At 49.1% G+C, this 17,801-nt stretch overlaps 1 protein-coding gene across 1 annotated transcript; it reads right to left on the bottom strand.

The window, feature by feature from the left end:
• Positions 1-7,136: 7,136 nt before the first annotated feature.
• Positions 7,137-11,194, bottom strand: LOC147356828 (left-right determination factor 2-like). Its single transcript, XM_086345104.1, has 4 exons — positions 10,944-11,194; positions 9,863-10,109; positions 9,424-9,666; positions 7,137-7,868 (listed from the first exon to the last, which is right to left on the bottom strand). Exons 1-4 carry the CDS (start codon positions 11,191-11,193, stop codon positions 7,505-7,507), a joined length of 1,104 nt encoding a protein of 367 aa, XP_086201230.1. The 5' UTR covers position 11,194; the 3' UTR covers positions 7,137-7,504.
• Between the last annotated feature and the right edge of the window lie 6,607 nt (positions 11,195-17,801).

The raw sequence follows: 17,801 nt of genomic DNA, 5'->3' as shown, positions 1-17,801 counted from the left end.
ATATAAATCAAATGCTTTTCTATCATTGGCCTGATCCTATGCTAATTTTAGAAATCAATCCACTTGTTGGGTTTGTGGCCAATTACCTGTGTCTAGTTCTGGGTTACCTTGGTAAATTTCTCTACTACAAGACTCTAACTGGTTGGCCTGAGAAAATTTACTTAAAAAAAAATTATAGTCATATCCAGGTCACTGTGATATTACTAGATGGGATCCCCTCACCAGGCCAATTAATAATGCCTGCTCTGACTCTGGCCTTAAATTTGAGCTTTCTTCTATTACTCAAGCTCAAGCAGAGCAACAAGCAAAGTTTCAGCAAAGGAGGAAAAAGCTCCCACAATTATAGGATGGATTTATATACATAACACCAGGCTATGGTAATTTATGTTTAAGTCTCCTCTGTGTTGGAAACAATTAAATCATACTAAGGATAATCAGTCTAGTAACACTAGAAAACTGGGCTATGTGCCTTATAGATGGGTACCAATATATAATTTTCCTGGAAGATAAAGATTCTACAGAGTAGACTAAGTCAGATGACCTGAGATATATTCAGATCAGATCAGATCAGATCAGTCGCTCAGTCGTGTCCGACTCTGCGACCCCATGAATCGTAGCACGCCAGGCCTCCCTGTCCATCACCAACTCCTGGAGTTCACTCAGACTCAAGTCCATAGAGTCAGTGATGCCATCCAGCCATCTCATCCTCTGTCGTCCCCTTCTCCTCTTGCCCCCAATCCCTCCCAGCATCAGGGTCTTTTCCAATGAGTCAACTCTTCACATGAGGTGGCCAAAGTACTGGAGTTTCAGCTTTAGCATCATTCCTTCCAAAGAAATCCCAGGACTGATCTCCTTCAGAATGGACTGGTTGGATCTCCTTGCAGTCCAAGGGACTCTCAAGAGTCTTCTCCAACACCACACCTCAAAAGCATCAATTCTTCGGCGCTCAGCCTTCTTCACGGTCCAATTCTTACATCCATACATGACCACAGGAAAAACCATAGCCTTGACTAGACAAACCTTTGTTGGCAAAGTAATGTCTCTGCTTTTGAATATGCTCTCTAGGTTGGTCATAACTTTCCTTCCAAGGAGTAAGCATCTTTTAATTTCATGGCTGCAGTCACCATCTGTAGTGATTTTGGAGCCCAGAAAAATAAAGTCTGACTCTGTTTCCACTGTTTCCCCATCTATTTCCCATGAAGTGATGGGACCGGATGCCATGATCTTCGTTTTCTGAATGTTGAGCTTTAAGCCAACTTTTTCACTCTCCACTTTCACTTTCAGCAAGAGGCTTTTGAGTTCCTCTTCACTTTCTGCCATAAGGGTGGTGTCATCTGCATATCTGAGGTTATTGATATTTCTCCCGGCAATCTTGATTCCAGCTTGTGTTTCTTCCAGTCCAGCGTTTCTCATGATGTACTCTGCATAGAAGTTAAATAAACAGGGTGACAATATACAGCCTTGACGAACTCCTTTTCCTATTTGGAACCAGTCTGTTGTTCCATGTCCAGTTCTAACTGTTGCTTCCTGACCTGCATACAGATTTCTCAAGAGGCAAGTCAGGTGGTCTGGTATTCCCATCTCTTTCAGAATTTTCCACAGTTTATTGTGATCCACATAGTCAAAGGCTTTGGCATAGTCAATAAAGCAGAAATAGATGCTTTTCTGGAACTCTCTTGCTTTTTCCATGATCCAGCGGATGTTGGCAATTTGATCTCTGGTTCCTCTGCCTTTTCTAAAACCAGCTTGAACATCAGGAAGTTCACAGTTCACATATTGCTGAAGCCTGGCTTGGAGAATTTTGAGCATTACTTTAGTAGCGTGTGAGATGAGTGCAATTGTGCGGTAGTTTGAGCATTCTTTGGCATTGCCTTTCTTTGGGATTGGAATGAAAACTGACCTTTTCCAGGCCTGTGGCCACTGCTGAGTTTTCCAAATTTGCTGGCATATTGAGTGCAGCACTTTCACAGCATCATCTTTCAGGATTTGGAAGAGCTCAACTGGAATTCCATCACCTCCACTAGCTTTGTTTGTAGTGATGCTTTCTAAGGCCCACTTGACTTCACATTCCAGGATGTCTGGATCTAAGTCAGTGATCACACCATCGGGGCTATATTTAATGGAAGCTCTTAACTTAAATCTTACTTGTGACTTTGCTAATACTGCTGGCTATGTTATTTGTATTTCACCTGTTTTACACAATTGCTGTTTATTACACTCCCAAATGTGCAACTGAGGCCTCTGATAGAATAATATATATTTGCATATGAGGTCAATGATGGTAACAGTGTAACTCTAGATATGGGAAGAGGCGACGAGAGGGAATATTTTCCTGGACTTAGAGGCTAGTAAGACAGGTGGTCCAGAGAATTTTGGATACTGTTTTATGGCCTAGTCCAGTAACAGCACATTCAGTGGCCTATCAACAAAATCTTTGCCAAACCTGAGAATGGACATTCTCAGCACCATGGGATAAAATGGTCATGAAATGCCCCCTTAAAATCATGGTCAAGTTTATAAGCAAAAAGGGGCTCTGCCAACTGAAAACTGACACTTGCCATCTGTGTCTACAAAGATTAAATCATGGCCACTGCAACTGCTGACTTTCAAAGCCCCTGAAAGGAGTTCAGGATGAAAATCAGGAATGAGGCACTCTGCTTTTTATGAGTTCCAATTCTTGCATCTTCTCATACCTAGAGAAACACTGACGTCATTAATGGTGACATCTGCTTTGGCTATTAAGGAAAATTTTTACAATTAAAAGTCAAAATAGAGTAGCTATGGTTCAGACATCCTGGGAAATAACCAGGTGACCCTATGGGTATAATTTCAGATTAGACATATTGCTAAACACTTGAATTTTCTGAGTCGTGTCAGGCTTAGATGCCACCATTCTCAAAACAATGTCTGCTGGAAGCTAGTAACTGCAACCTTACTTTTTATAAAACCAGGCAACTGGCTACCCGGCTACAAGTCTCCTCGAAGTGCCAGGTCCAGACTAGGTTTCCGGTCTATTCTTCTAAAAAGAAATGAGATTTATTTTGACTATTAAAATTCCAGTTATCCCTCCTCCAGCTACTTCTAACTGGATCTGTTACAACAAAATGGCAGACCAGGGGATTGAGATTTTAATCATACAAGGCTCAGATCTACGACTTGGAACTCAGGAATACTTCCAATTCAGTGTCTATTCTCCAAGCTGAGGCCGTCCTATGCCCCATTTTGACAGGAAGTTATCACAGTCATAGTCGCCCAGTTCCCTAAATTAAAACTGAGTAGAATCCTGTGGGGCTCTGGAGTACAGATCTGTTCTGTGTTCTCCATTTCTTGTCTGTAGAACGTAGGCTTCATTCAGCCTCCTTGACCTTCCCTGAGTTCCAAAGGGTGGATTCAAACAAGCTAATCAGGGAAGGGAGGGGATACAGAAACAGGAGAAACAATCAAAGGTTGGTACAGCCTTGAGACAGGGTCCTGGTTCCTACTCAAAGAAATATGCGTAACAATGTCTTTGAGTTCTTCTACAGAACTGGAGCACCCACCCAGGTGGAGGATGGTAACTTCAGACTGAAGACAAGATTCCTGGAGCACAGCTCTGTTGGTTCACCAGCAACCAATCAAAAAAAAAAAAAAAAAAAGTCACAAACCCTGTAGCCCTCACCCCAAATGTTGCCTCCTGTTTCTGGGGACCAGAGATGACCATCCTGTTAGGTCTTCTGTTTGGCCCCTGTCTATTTGATCTCTGAGAGGAGCCAACACTTTCAAACTAAAGTGCTGTTATTACAAGGGTGAATGCTGGTTTCAGTCAAGGAAAAAAAAATACCTTGACTTAGATTAGGTAGAGAGAGACTTCTGCTCTGCTAGGCAGGCCTATGCCCATGCACAGCAGGAAAAACTTACAGAATTCCACCCCAATTCCCAAGAAGTATCTTGAGTATGAAGGGGAGTTGTTAGGGGAAGCACACTGATTGAAACCATCCACCTTGGCCAGGCACCATAGTAACTATTTGCATGAGTTGTTTTACGACAGGAAGTCTTGGAAGGAACAGGGAACTAATAAGCCACCACCAACCGGAAGAGTTCGGGAAAGGTCAAAAGGAGACACCACATGTCTGACCACCTCCCAGAATCCTTCTCTCTGGCATCCATCTTGGCTGAACAAGGTGTGCACCACCAAGAAGGACTCTGAGTCAGAATGATTGGCTAAAGACAACCCAGAAACTAATCGCATCACCGTAAAAACCTCGAGCCACGTGGCAGAGCAGTTCTCCTGGGTTCCCTTACCCTACTGCTCTCCACCCGGGTGCCCTTTCCCAATAAAATCTCTTGCTTTATCAGCACATGTGTCTCCTCGGACAATTCATTTCTGAGTTTTAGACAAGAGCCCAGTTTCAGGCCCTGGAAGGGGTCCCCCTTCCTGCAACACTAAGAATGGAGATGATCCAGAGAATGAATCCTTGAATTGCTCCCAGCAAGTCAAATGGCAGGTGCTCTTGATCCCTAATCCTCCCTGATTTAGGAACTTCCGGGGAGGCACCTTTTGCATACATTTTGCTTCTTCTTATACCAATAATCCATGGTTATTGTAGAAAAATTAGAAATTAGATCAAGTGGAAAAATGAACATTGCCTTTAATCCCATCACCTAAGGAGAACCAGTGTGGCTCTTTTGGAATGTGACTCTACACCTTTTTTTTCCTATGCATTAAGGCACATCTTAACCTTAATTTTTAAAACAGGTATGAACTCATGCTGTATGTAAACAGGTCAGGTTGTGTATGAACAGGAGATGCAAAAACCAAAATAATTCTGTTTTAGGATTGTGGGATTATTTGCGGTTTTCAATTCATTCAAAATTATTTTTTAATGTTGTTATTTCATCTTTTCAGTGGGAAAAAAGTTGTAATTACAGGTCACTTCTAATGGGATTTGGCTTAATGTCTGTATTCGTTTTTTTTTAATTGCTGCCATAACAATTTATCACAATTAGTGGCCTAAAGCAAAACAAATTTGTTATCTCACATCCTGTGGGTCAGAGATCTGAGTGGACCAAGCTGGTTTCTGTGCTCCAGTCCCACAGGCCAAATCAAGGTGTCAACTGATCTGGGTTCCTATCTGGAAGCTCTGTGGGGAGAATCAGCATCGAGTCTCGTTTAGGTTGTTGGAAGAATTTGGTTCCATGTAGCTGTAGGACTAAAGTCCCTTTTCCTTGCTGACTGTCAGCTGGGAGTCATTTTCAGCTTCTGAAAGTTACTCGCATTCCCTGGCTCATGGAGCTTTTCGTCTTGAAACCCACAATGGAAGATCAAGTCCTTCTGAAGCTTTGAATCTCTTGACCTCCCGTTCTGCCTCCAGCTGGAGAGCTCTCTGCTTTCATTCTGAATAATCCAAGATAATCTCCCTATTTTAAGATCTGTAGCCTTAATTACATTTGCCATGGCCCTGTGCCATGTAAAAGGACATAGTCACGGGTTCTAAGGATTGGGAGGCATGGACATATTTGGAAAGAATATTCTGTCTGTCTCCCTGTGCTGATGAGCACATCCTAACGTGTTGAAATGGAACCAATCTCCTCGATGTTTTTTAGCTCATGTGGAATGATGTGAGCAGGCCCATCCTTGCTACTGATTGCATGTGACTGTCTGAGAGTCCGCAGTCCTTTTGGAGTCGCAGATACATCACTGGGTAACTGGGAGAATTCTTTGGATGGTTTTGATATGCTTCTTGTAGAGACAGCGAGTGTATGACCTGGTACTCACAACAGGCCAAGTGGCAGTTCTTCATTCTGTTGTCTTAGGAAGGTAATATAGCCACTTACAAGTCAGAGACAAATCTTCTCTCCCTACCTCCAACAATAGGCTTGCCATGTCCTCAAATCCTGGCTGTTTTTTTCCCTCTGCTATTCAGATGCTATTAATTAGCTTTGTACATCAACATAGAAAAGCCATGACTTCAGTAAGTCAGACCTAAGGAAACCCCACTGAGCAGAGAAAGTAAGCATGGTAGAATTGCCAGATGTGCATGTTAATTAATTCCTGTGTCATCAGCAGAGCATGCTTACTGGGGCATGTTGAATCTCTGCTCCATAGATTTGCATTGCCTCAGTCTTGATTTCTTCATCAGAAAAAATGGGAATAATAATACCTACCTCAAGAAATAGTTGCAAGAATTTAGTGACATAAAGTATAAGATGTTGCCTAGCATGGCTGCCAGGTTCAGATTGAACGCTCAGTAAATGCTCACTTGCCTGTCCTGTCCCCAGAACCATCCCCTAGAAGTTGGGGGTCCTTGGTCACCCCCCTTCTTCAGATCATTATGTTGCTCTCATTCCCCATTATTGCTCCCTCTCTCCTATGTAAAGAACACTAGAAAATAAATACAGGGACTTCCCCGGTGGTCCAGTTGTTAAAAAGCGGCCTTCCAATGCAGGGGATGCAGGTTTGATCCCTGGTTGGGGAACTAAGATCCCACATGCTTTGAGGCAAGTAGACCCTTGTACAGCAACTACTGAGCTGTGCACTCTGGAGCCCACGTGTCACAATGAAAGATCCTGCATGCTGCAACCAAGACCTGATGCAGTCAAAAAAATAAAAAAAAATTTTTAAAGAAATTAAATACACAGACACAAAGTGAAACATCACTTCTATTTTATTTCAGCAGATTATCTACATGCAATTATTTTCTTTTTGCTAAGTTTCAGAAAACCATGTAAATACATGTGAGTTCTGGTGATAAGTTCTCTAAAACAGTGGAGGAAATAACCTAAATAGTTTAGCACAGCAATGCTCTGTCTCCAGAGGAGCAGAGGAGTGGGTGAGAGTAGGGTTGTCCGATCCCCAGGGCGATGAAGTCCCAGAGCCAAATCCCAAATCCTTCTTTTTAAAAGGAAATGGTGGCCCAAAGGGCACAGTTTATGGCCCTATCAGATCCAGAAATCAGGGGTCCCAATTCCCTGCCACTGCCCCTAGGCTAAAGCCCTTCACCCTCCCTTCTAGCACTCTCTCAGGGGAATGGGGACCCAAGTATATTTACAGAAGCCCAGAATAGGCCAATATTTTGGTAAGTGGGGATTCTTTTTGGATTTTCTCCTTGCCTAGGGGGAACAGAGGGATTTTTTGTTTTGTTTTGTTTTAATTCATCATGTGATAGAGTAAGCCAGTCGATTTTCCCAGTTCTCATTATAGGGTGTGTTGTCCCATACTCAGCTGAGAATTTGCTAGAGAACAGAAACTCGGAGCTGACAGTCTGTCCATGCTCAGCTGTATCCTTTAACAAGTTGGCTGAAGTTTCCTTCTACAGCGCTGCCACCCGGGTTGCATTAGTTACTCATGTAAGTGCTCAGGGCGAGTGATGGACAGGAGGGCAAGACACGGAAGAACACACAAGAAAGTTACAAGAGGTGCACTCGGTTGATGCAGGGCTAACTTGCTAAGTAGAAAATTAAGACCTGTGTTAAGACCTGCTTTGTGCACGTGCCTAGTCAGAGGCCTTCATGCTACACTCCACACCTACGGCTCCAGCTTCCTTGGCACAAGCGCCCCATCTGAAGCACAGCTGCACGTCTGCACCCTCATGTTGGGCAGGCTGACCACATGGGGCTGGAGTCGGCCTCCCTCCTGGATGCTGACAATCATGGGCAGCGAGGTCGTCTCTGAGGCGATGCACTGTCGAGGCCCCAGAAAAGGCCACTTGAAGGTCAGGGACTCTGGGGGCTGCTGGCAGGTGCCCACACACTCATAGGCCAGGAAGCCTGGGGGCTCCAGGACCCAGTTCTCAGCCCACTTCATCCCCTGCAGGTCAATGTACATCTCCTGGCGGCAGCAGCGGGTGCCCTTGGTCACTGGTGCCTTAGGATCACAGTTTCCTTGAGCTCTGGGGGTGCGTGACAAAGAGAAGCAGAGTCAGAGGTCAGCTGGGAGAGCAGGCGTCAGGGAGCCAAGGGCAGGGCCTAGTGGGGCATGTGCAGGTAGAATTATGATCCATCTCTCAATACAAAAGATCTGGAGGACTTCCCTTGTGGTTCAGTGGTTAAGAATCCCCCTGCCAATGCAGGGGACGTGGGTTCGATCCCTGGTCTGGGAAGATTCCATATGCCTGCTGCTGCTGCTGCTAAGCCGCTTCAGTCGTGTCTGACTCTCTGCGACCCTATAGACGGCAGCCCAGCAGGCTCCCCTGTCCCTGGGATTCTCCAGGCAAGAACACAGGAGTTGGTTGCCATTTCCTTCTCCAAGGCAGGAAAGTGAAAAGTGAAAGTGAAGTCGCTCAGTCGTGCCCAACTCTTAGCGACCCCATGCACTGCAGCCTACCAGGCTCCTCCGTCCATGGGATTTTCCAGGCAAGAGTACTGGAGTGGGGTGCCATTGCCTTCTCCACATGCCTGGGAGCAACTAAACCCATGTGCCACAACTACAGAATGCTGCGTGCCTAGAGCCTGTGCTCTGTAATGAGAGAAGCCACCACAACGAGAAGCCCACACACTACAACCAGAGAGTAGCCACCACTCACTGCAATTAGAGAAAGCTCGCACAGCAATGAAGACCCAGCACAGCCAAAAATTAATTAATTAATTAAAATGTAAAAACAATATTTGTGATAAGTGTGGAATGAATAAACATATCTGAAACATAAGTCATAAATCGGTTACTGTTTTTTAATGGTCTCCTATTATGTCAGGCACTGAACTAGGTACTTTCAGCATCATCCCTATTATACCTGAGGACACAGAGACCAAAGATGTTAACTGACATGCCAGAAGCTCTGCGGCCAGTAGAAAGCAGAGTTAAATGAACCTAGGCTGTATGATTGCAAAGGCCTGTTATTAACCTCTCTACTACCCAGCAAGGTCCACTCCAAAGCCTCATCTACTCCAAATAGCTAATTTGTCCCATGAGGAAAGAATTCAGGAAAGATTTTCAACCTTGTGCTATGCTTAGTCACTCAGTCATGTCTGACTCTTTGTGACCCCATGGACTGTAGCCTGCCAGGATCCTCTGTTCTTGGAGATTCTCCAGGCAAGAATACTGGAGTGGGTTGCCATCCCCTCCTCCAGAGGATTCTCCCAACCCAGGGATCGAACCCAGGCCTTCCGCATTGCAGGTAGATTCTTTACCATCTGAGCCACCAGGGAAGCCCTTAGTAACCACTAATGGCTTTTAATCTTTCAAAGAATTAATTAGAGAAAAGGGTAGAGTGAATATAGATGATTACAATAATGAATATGTAACAATGATAACATAAAACCCATTGAAAATATATGAAGGTATTTCAACAAAATGTTTAAATAATAAAAATGTCTGCCATTAGAAACTCTGACATAGGGTGAGGAATCAGTTGCATCCTGGGGTTATCAGCCTCTGCTCCCCAGCTGGTCTCGCCCACCGAGGGGCCTGGACCACCCAGTCCACCCGCAGCCTGCCCCCGGGCCTACCCGTAGTCCCTGAGGTCCAGGGTGTGCAGCTCCAGCTGGGGCTCCCCCTGCCGGCCGCTCGACGGCCCCTGGGGGGCGAAGCGGACCAGCCTGTGGGCGCTGGAGGCCAGCGGGCCCAGGTGCTCCCGCTGCACCAGCACCTGCAGGAGCAGCGGCTGCCGGGGGCTGCGCAGCTGCTGCCAGAAGTTCACCGCCTCGGTAACGTCCAGGGCCTTCCAGCCGCTCTCGTGGATGGTCACCAGCCTGCGACACCGCACGGAGGGAGACACAGGCCCGCGCTCAGGCGTGGGGACTGGGACTGCCCGGGGTGGCCCCGGGGGCGGCACCTCTCCCACCTGCTCCCGGGGTCCCCGCCGGGACCGAGCCGCCCCTCCTCCCGCCCCGGGCCCAGCCCTCCTTCCCTCCCCCCAGCCCCACACCGCAGCCGCGACCTCCGCACCTGGAGTCGATGAGGGCGGTGCGGTTGGAGCCGTCGTCGCGGACGTGCAGCCACTGGACGGTGACCCGGGCGCGGTCGCTGCGCGGGAAGAGGCGCTCGTGTCTGCGGAGCGCGGCCCTGGGGACCGGCTCCTGGAAGAGGCGCAGCACGGCCTGCACCAGCTCGCTGCGGGGCGGCAGCCGCTGCTCCATGTCGAACACCAGCAAGTATGAGGACGCCTCGGACTCCAGGAACCTGCCGACCACCTCTGGGGACAGGAGTGGGGTCAGCGGGGCCCCTCTGAGCACTAGGCGAGGTCTGAGGGTGCGGGGCCACTGAGGTGGTGGCCAGGCTGGGAAAGACCAGCCCCCTGTTCTATCCCCTTGGGCCAAGGCCAATTACCTGAAAATCCATCTTGTTTTTAACAACCTCGGCTGCCTCAGCTGAGATGCTGAAGACCAGACTCCTCACCTGGGGGCACCTGGCCTTGGGTGTAGCTCTGGGCACTGAAGAAGTGAGTCCAGGCCGAGGGAGGTAAGAGGCTGAGTAGGACGCAGGATGCCAGCTTCCCTGACAGCTGAATAGCTCCCCGTCACTTTAGTGTTGTTCCTACACCTTTCCCTCCACAATAATATTTCCCTCCACTTTAATATTCATATTGCTGTGAGATGGGGCAGATAGTCACATCAATGTTCCAGAGGAGCAAACAGAAAAGAAAACTGTGATTGTAAAGCCGTTTGCTCAAGGTCAGGCTACTAGTATCAGAGTGAAAAGGGAACCTGAGAAGCCCTGACTGGACCACAGCTCCCAGAGGCTTCCCAGCCAGGGTTCTTGCCACACCCACCCTCTCCCATTGGCTCTGCTTTCTCTTCTCCATCCTCATCTTCTCTGATGCCTTGGCTTTGTCAGCCGGTCCAGCCTGGCCCAGCTCCTCCTGGCCCTGAGGGGCGGGGTCCTCAGCGCAGATGGAGACCAGGGGCCCAGGCCCGCAGTTCTCACAGGCCATGGTCCCCCCTCACCACCCTGTGGACCCTGCACCCCAGACAGCTCCCCAGTCCTCACCACCACAAGGACCAGGCTGCAGCAGGAGGGCAGGCCTCACCTCGGAAGTTCTGGCTGAACCTCTTCCCCCGGGAGCGCGCCCCATGGCCACGCTGCAGCAGGGCCACGTACTGGGTCCTCACGTGGGCGGGGATGACCAGCCCCTCCACGGTGGCCTTGTCCACGATGGGGACCTTGCTGAGGTGCAGCTGCTGCAGCAGGCTGTCCAGGATCCACTCCTCCATCAGGGCCACCCCGGGGCCAGCCAGGGGCAGTGCCCAGAAGGCCCAGCAGAGCCACAGGGGCTGCATGGCGCTGCTGGGGAGAAGGAGGGGCAGAGTGGACGTGTCCCCAGAGGAGGCTCCAGGAGGGTCCCAGCAGCGGGGTGTGCTGAGAGCCAGGCTGGGCCAGCTTTATAGCAGCCCTGGGCTGGGCCAGGGTGGTGGGAGGGGGGAGAGGCTGGGAGGAAGGGAGGTCACACCCTTCAGACCTCCTGGGAGCTCAGCATCCAGACAGGTCCCTGAGCCTGAGGAGGGGGCTGTCTAGAAGGGCACAAAGGGCTGTCTGGATGCCACACAGACCTGGGGCCTCTGACCACTGGTCTCTGGCAGCTCAATAATAATTTTAGTGCCTGTTGAATTTCCCTGATCCTACCCTAGTCCTTAGTCTATGAAAAAGTGAGCCTACCCTGTGACAGTGAGTGTCCCATTAGCCAGCTATTTAAATCTCATTCCTGAAGGCCAGTCTGGGTCTAAGTTTGCTCACTGACAGGAAGGAAGGAGGGAAAGTGTTCTGCATTGCTGCCTCTTCTACGCCAGGCCCTGTTAAGGCACTTTCACAGAAGCCCCTCGAGTCACCGCCCTCCTTTCTTCAGTGCATGCAAGCCCTCTCCCACTCCTTTCACAGTCCCTCAGGGGACTCTGTCCTCCCCCGTGGCAGAAAGAAACTAGACGCCATAAGGACAGGACAGCTGGCAGCTCAGCTCTGCTGGTTCCAAGAGAAGTAATTTCTCCAAGTGTCTCTGCAACCACAGGACTGCAGAGACGTTTCCCCCCACCCCACATGCACAGCATGGTTCTGGGGAGCCCTCTGAGCAGTGACCCTACCTTGGGTACATGGCGTCAGCGCTCAGTTTGAGCCCAAGTCATGCCCAGATTCAGAATACAGGAGAGGAATCTGGAAAGCAGAGGTCAGAGCTGCACGGAGTCACATCCTGTCCAAAGTCACAGGTGTGAGCACGTGGGGAGAGAAGCCCCGGTGCTGCCTCAAACACACAATTGAGACTGGTAGGGCTTAATGGTGGGCCTGCTGCTCGCTGGCTGTTTGACCTGAAAGCTCCCTAACTTCTCAGTGCCTCGGTTTCTCCTCTGAAGGAGGTGATGACAGGTCTACTTCCTAAGGCTAGTGTGAAAGTGTTAGCCACTCAGTCGTCCAACTCTTTACGACCTCATGGACTGTAACCCACCAGGCTCTTCTGTCCATGGACTTCTCTAAGCAAGAATACTGTAGTGGGTTGCCATTCCCTTCTCCACAGGATCTTCCCGATCTAGGGCTTGAACCTGGGTATCTTGCATTCCAGGCAGAATCTCCAGGGAAGCCCAAGGCTAATATGAAGATTAAATGAATTACACACCTAAGACATTCAGGGCAGGCCTGGCGTGGTGAGCACCCTCGCGGGTTTGCTCTTGTTCTCACTGGTCTGCTGTTAAGGTCTCAGGGTGCGGCTTTCTAAAAATGAAGATGACAAGGAGAGGAGTCATTTCCTGAGCATCACTCTGTGCCAGGCACTATTCTGGGCTCTGAATATGTATTCACAACAGCCCTAGGAGGCAGGTACCAGCATCCACCAGTCTTCCAGATATGAAGCCAGAACACACGCATGAAGGAACCTGCCTGCGCTCAGCAGGTGGAGGGCGAGGAGGTCAATGCAGGCCTCTGTCCCCGAGGTCCCTCCTGGCACGAGGCATTTGAGGACGTGCAGGAGGAAGCCCTACTTGAAACATGACAGCCTCACTTCCTCATGTTCTGTCACGTGGTGGATGAGCCATGATGGTGGAAGAGGATGAAGACTGTGGTTGGGGCCAAGGGCCCAGTGGGCAGGGAGCACCCCTCAGCTCCTTCCCAGCACAGGCACTCTGGCCTCCTCTGTGGGTAATTGTGTTACTGGTGGGTCTCTTGTTCCATCCCCCTGCCGCTGTGCTACTCACACGTCCCAGGCAGAGGAAGAGAAAAACTTCTGGTGCTTAAGGGAGGAATTTCTGCCGGAAGAGAGCACAAATTGCCACCATATGCATATGCGTGTACATATATTCAAACATATGTATATATTTGCACATGTGCATAAGGTGGGGGGGACTTATAATTTGAAGAAAGGGAGGAACAATAATAATGCTGATAATAATCATATTGGCTAATACTGCCTATGAGCTGCACACTGTTCTGAGTGCTTTGCATGCATTAACTCTATCCTCACAACTTGCCATTATTGTTCCCATTTTACAGATGAAGAAACTGAGGCATAAAACTGTCACCTGACATGTCCAAGGTCATACAGCTAGTAAGTGCCAGAGCTCGGGTTTTTTGAAGGGAGGAAACAGAAATTCTGTCAAATACACAGGACAGGATAAGAGGAAATACAGAAATTCTGAGACTGAACTGGGGAGGGGAGAGAAGGCAGATGGGGGAGAGCTGGGAGCCTCTCAGGGGGCAACACAATCATGACCTCTGCTGATTCTCTGCTCCCCTTTCCTCCTCTTGCACCTCTGTTTCCTCAGAATTTGAGTAATCCTCAGGGCAGAATTCACATCCCATCTCGGAGTTCATACATCACGTTGTTCCGACACCCCTTGAAATATAAGGTGCCACTTCTGGGTCCGGCCTGAGGGGGCCCTCCTGCTCTCCCTGTGACAAGTGTAGCCTTCTTCAAAAGGAGAACTGTTGCCTTTCTTTACAAGTGATTAGCAGGGAAAGGACTTACTTGGTGCAAACATTTGGGCCTTAAGTCAGGCCAAAAGGTGAAGAAGTGTCACATTTACAGGAGACTCAGGACATGTGGCCCTCAGTCCCCGGAAGTTGTTTTGGGCAGGCATTCCGTAAGTATGCAGTAGTCCACCCTCGCCGCTGGGTGAGAGGAAGCGCTGGGGCTTATCACTGGCCAAGGTGGTGCCAAGGATATAACACCCAGGCTGCCCTCGCAGGCCGAGGCCCCCTCGCCAGGCCTCCAGCATCTGGATGTCCAGGAGCTCGGTGGGGCTGGAAGCTCAAAATGAGGCCTTGGCGGGCCCCCATGTTATTTCAGCAGGACCTGCTGTCTCAGGGCAGAGGTTGGCCAAGCCCTGGGCTGCAGCTCCCTGACCAACACGTGCCCACACGAGGCTCTCTTCTGCCAAGGAGATGCTTCAGAGCTGAAGGCCTCTGGGAGTCGCCCGGGGTCGGGGTGGGGGGTCAGAAGCCGCTTCTCTACCTGGGTAACTGACCAGTTTAATTGAAACTTCATTTTCTAGAGAAAAAAGTAAAGTGGAAGGACCTTCCTCTGCTGGGTTCTCAGCCTTTCCCGGGTGTCTCACTGGTGCTCCTAGACTGGCCTCCCAGCTCAGAGCTGACTCTAGAGCCAAGTCTTTGATGGGAATTGGAACTGACCAGGACCAGTGTTGCCTGCATGGATGGGCTTCTGGGTTTTGTTGCTCAGGGAGCTCCTAGGGGCCACTGGTGCCTGGACAGGGGTCTACAGTTAAAAAATCAAGAATTCTTTCCAATCATGGAGATCTCCCTCAAGGGGAGAGAGCCCTCGAGCATGCGTCACCCTCAGGGGATTTGTCCAGCAAGGTGCCCCCATCCCCAACCTGCCCAAGTGACTTTGTAGAATCAGAGGACTTAATGGTGAAATGGACTGTCAGGTCCATTCTCCTGCCCTGTGGTTTTTAGAGCTAAGAAAATCGAAGTTCAGAGAGGTGACAGCATCTCCAAGCTCACATAGTTAATGATCAATGCCTGCATGAAGTCAGGTCTTCTGATTTCCAGCCTGATTTCCAAACCTTTGAACTATGTCCAGTGCACAGTCCTGCCTGACCTCCTGAAGCCTGCAGGGTGCATCCATCAGCCCCAGGCCAACTGGGGACTCAGTCAACTCAGGGGCGGGGCAGGGGTGGCAGGGGAGGAAGCGGGGGCAGACAGACAGAGGGCAAGTCCCCCAGACTCCTGAGGCTTCCTGGACACAGGCTGCTGGTGCTGAATGTGGATTCCAGGCTGACTGAAGAGTTCTGCTGGGGAAATAAAATAATTGGGCAATTAGCTAGTGGTGAATGTGGATTGGGAGACTTTTTTCAAGGGACCCATCAGTTGCCTGGAGGAAGAGCAGCTGCCCTTTGTCATGCAGAGTTGGGAACCAGGCCTTCCCTCTGACTGTGGATCAGGGTTGGGGGGAGAGTCTGGTCAGCCGTCTGTAGGGTCAGGTTGGGTTTGAAAAGTGGAAAAATTGCAAAATAGCCTCTTCTGATCTTGTGGGAGGGGAGACTACTTACAAAGCTGTCTAAATCAGAGCTCTGTCCTCCAAGGCAAGGTGGAAGGAGTCCATACCATTTATGAATCAGTATTGTTAAGGATATGAAAAGTTTTTGAAGACTTCTTGTTTTTCCCCCAGAGATACTGTAGTGAATGTTCTAAGTGCAATTGCGTGAATGCTGTACAAGCATGCAATTACTTCACGCTCCTGTCTGTTTTGTTGGCATGAACAGGCATTAGAACTGGGGACACTTACATAGTCTCCTCCCACTCAGATGGCCTTTAGATCAGGGGTCCCCAACCCCCAGGCCATGGGGTACCTGTTTGAGGCCTGTTGGGAATCAGGTTGTACAGGAGGAGGTGAGCAGCGGGTGAGTGAGTGAAGCTTCATCTGTATTTATAGCTGTTCCCCACTGCCCTCCCATCGCCTCCAGATGGGACCATCTAGTTGCAGGAAAACAAGCTCATGGCTCCCACTGATTCTGCATTATGGTAATTTGTATAATCATGTCATGATATATCACAGCGTAGTAATAATGGAAATGAAATGCACCATAAATGTAATACAGTTGAATCATCCCAAAATCATTCCCCTCACAGCCACCCCCTCTGCCCCTGAGTCTGTGGAAAAATCATCTTCCACGAAACTGGTTCCTGGTGCCAAAAAGGTTGGGGACCGCTGCTCTAGGGTAAACCAGCCTGGCAGCCTGGCTCTGCCTTCCCCAGACCAGGGTCCATGGCTCCTGCAGCAGCTCTCTCTGGCCTGGTGGGGCTGGGTGGCAGTCTTGTGAAGATATCTCATCCTACCATTAAGGAGAACTATAACCCAGCCTGTTCCAGACGATTCCTCAGCTGCTTGATTCCTTGTGATGAGAGGGAAGAAAGTGACCAGAAAGTCCTGAGGTCTTTTCTGGGCTTGCCCTGAAAATTTGAGAGTAAGAGAAGGCAAAGAGAAAGGATTTTTCTCTCCTTCAGGCAAAAAACCCTTTTTGTGTCTTTCTTTACAGCTTCTGAATATTTTCATATTCAAGAACCATGACACAGGACACGGTAGCCCAAGGTACTATTTCTGAACCATGACTCTCTGCCCAGATGACCCCTAATTTGTCACTCCCGTGGCCACATGGAGCCCAGATGGAGGTCCCTCTCCTCTGAGGTTCAGGGTTCCCAGCCCTGCATCCTGCCCCTCACAGCCACCCTCCACTCAGTATTCTGGCCTCTCAGAGAACACCCCCTGGAGGGTCATCTAGTGACTCATTCTTCATCTGTTTTTTTTATCTTTGAAATGTTCTCATCTGCAAGCCTCAGCATACGTTTCACTTCCTTTATAAACACCCTTCCTAATGTTCTGACCACCCCCATCTCGCCTTGCCCAGCTCACCACTATATTCTCTGGATACACTTGGTCCCTTGTGAAAACAGGGGGATGACAGTCCCTGTGGCATTCTGGAAAGAGACAGGGGTACAGCTCTCCTGACAGAGCACCAGCTCAGCAGGGGATGGACACCCCCCAGGTCCACCTTGTAATCACACTTGACATGTGCCCGGAAGATAATTTGTACTTGAACTGCACTTGCTAAAAGAAAGAGAGAGAGGCAGGGGGTAGAGGACAGGGGAAAGGGAAGAGTGAATGGATGGAAACTAGATACAAGAAACCTTAGTCCAGATTAAGGCCACTACTGATTTCAGTTCAGTTCAGTCGCTCAGTCGTGTCCGACTCTTTGAGACCCCATAGACTGCAGCACGCCAGGCTTCCCTGTCCATCACCAACTCCCAGAGCTTGCTCAAACTCAGGTCCACTGAGCCAGTGATGCCATCCAACCATCTCATCTCCTGTTTTCCCCTTCTCTTACTGCCTTCAATCTTTCCCAGCATCAGGGTCTTTTGCAGTGAGTCAGTTCTTTGCATCAGGTAGCCAAATTATTGGAGCTTCAGCTTCAGCATCAGTCTTTCCGAAGGATATTCAGGACTGACTTCCTTCAGGATTGACTGGTTGGATTTCCTTGCAGTCCAAGGGACTCTCAAGAGTCTTCTCCAACACCACAGTTCAAAAGCATCAATTCTTCAGCGCTCAGCCTTCTTCACAGTCCAACTCTCACATCCATACATGACTACTGGAAAACCATAGCTTTGACTAGATGGACTTTTATTGGCAAAGCAATGTCTCTGCTTTTGAATATGCTGTCTAGGTTGGTCATAACTTTCCTTCCAAGGAGTAAGCATCTTTTAATTTCATGGCTGCAGTCACCATCTGCAGTGATTTTGGAGCCCTAAAAAATAAAGTCTGTCCCTGTTTCCATTGTTTCCCCATCTATTTGCCATGAAGTGATGGGACCAGATGCCATAATCTTTGTTTTGTGAATGTTGAGTTTTAAACCAGCTTTTTCACTCTCCTCTTTCACTTTCATCAAGAGGCTCT

The sequence above is a fragment of the Bos grunniens genome, chromosome 16, assembly GCF_055505025.1.
Source record: "Bos grunniens cultivar Pamir isolate PY7600 chromosome 16, Bosgru_T2T1.0, whole genome shotgun sequence".
Taxonomy (NCBI): Eukaryota; Metazoa; Chordata; class Mammalia; order Artiodactyla; family Bovidae; genus Bos; species Bos grunniens.
The sequence above is the reverse complement of the archived record's forward strand: the minus strand, read 5'-3'. Positions and strand labels throughout refer to the sequence as shown.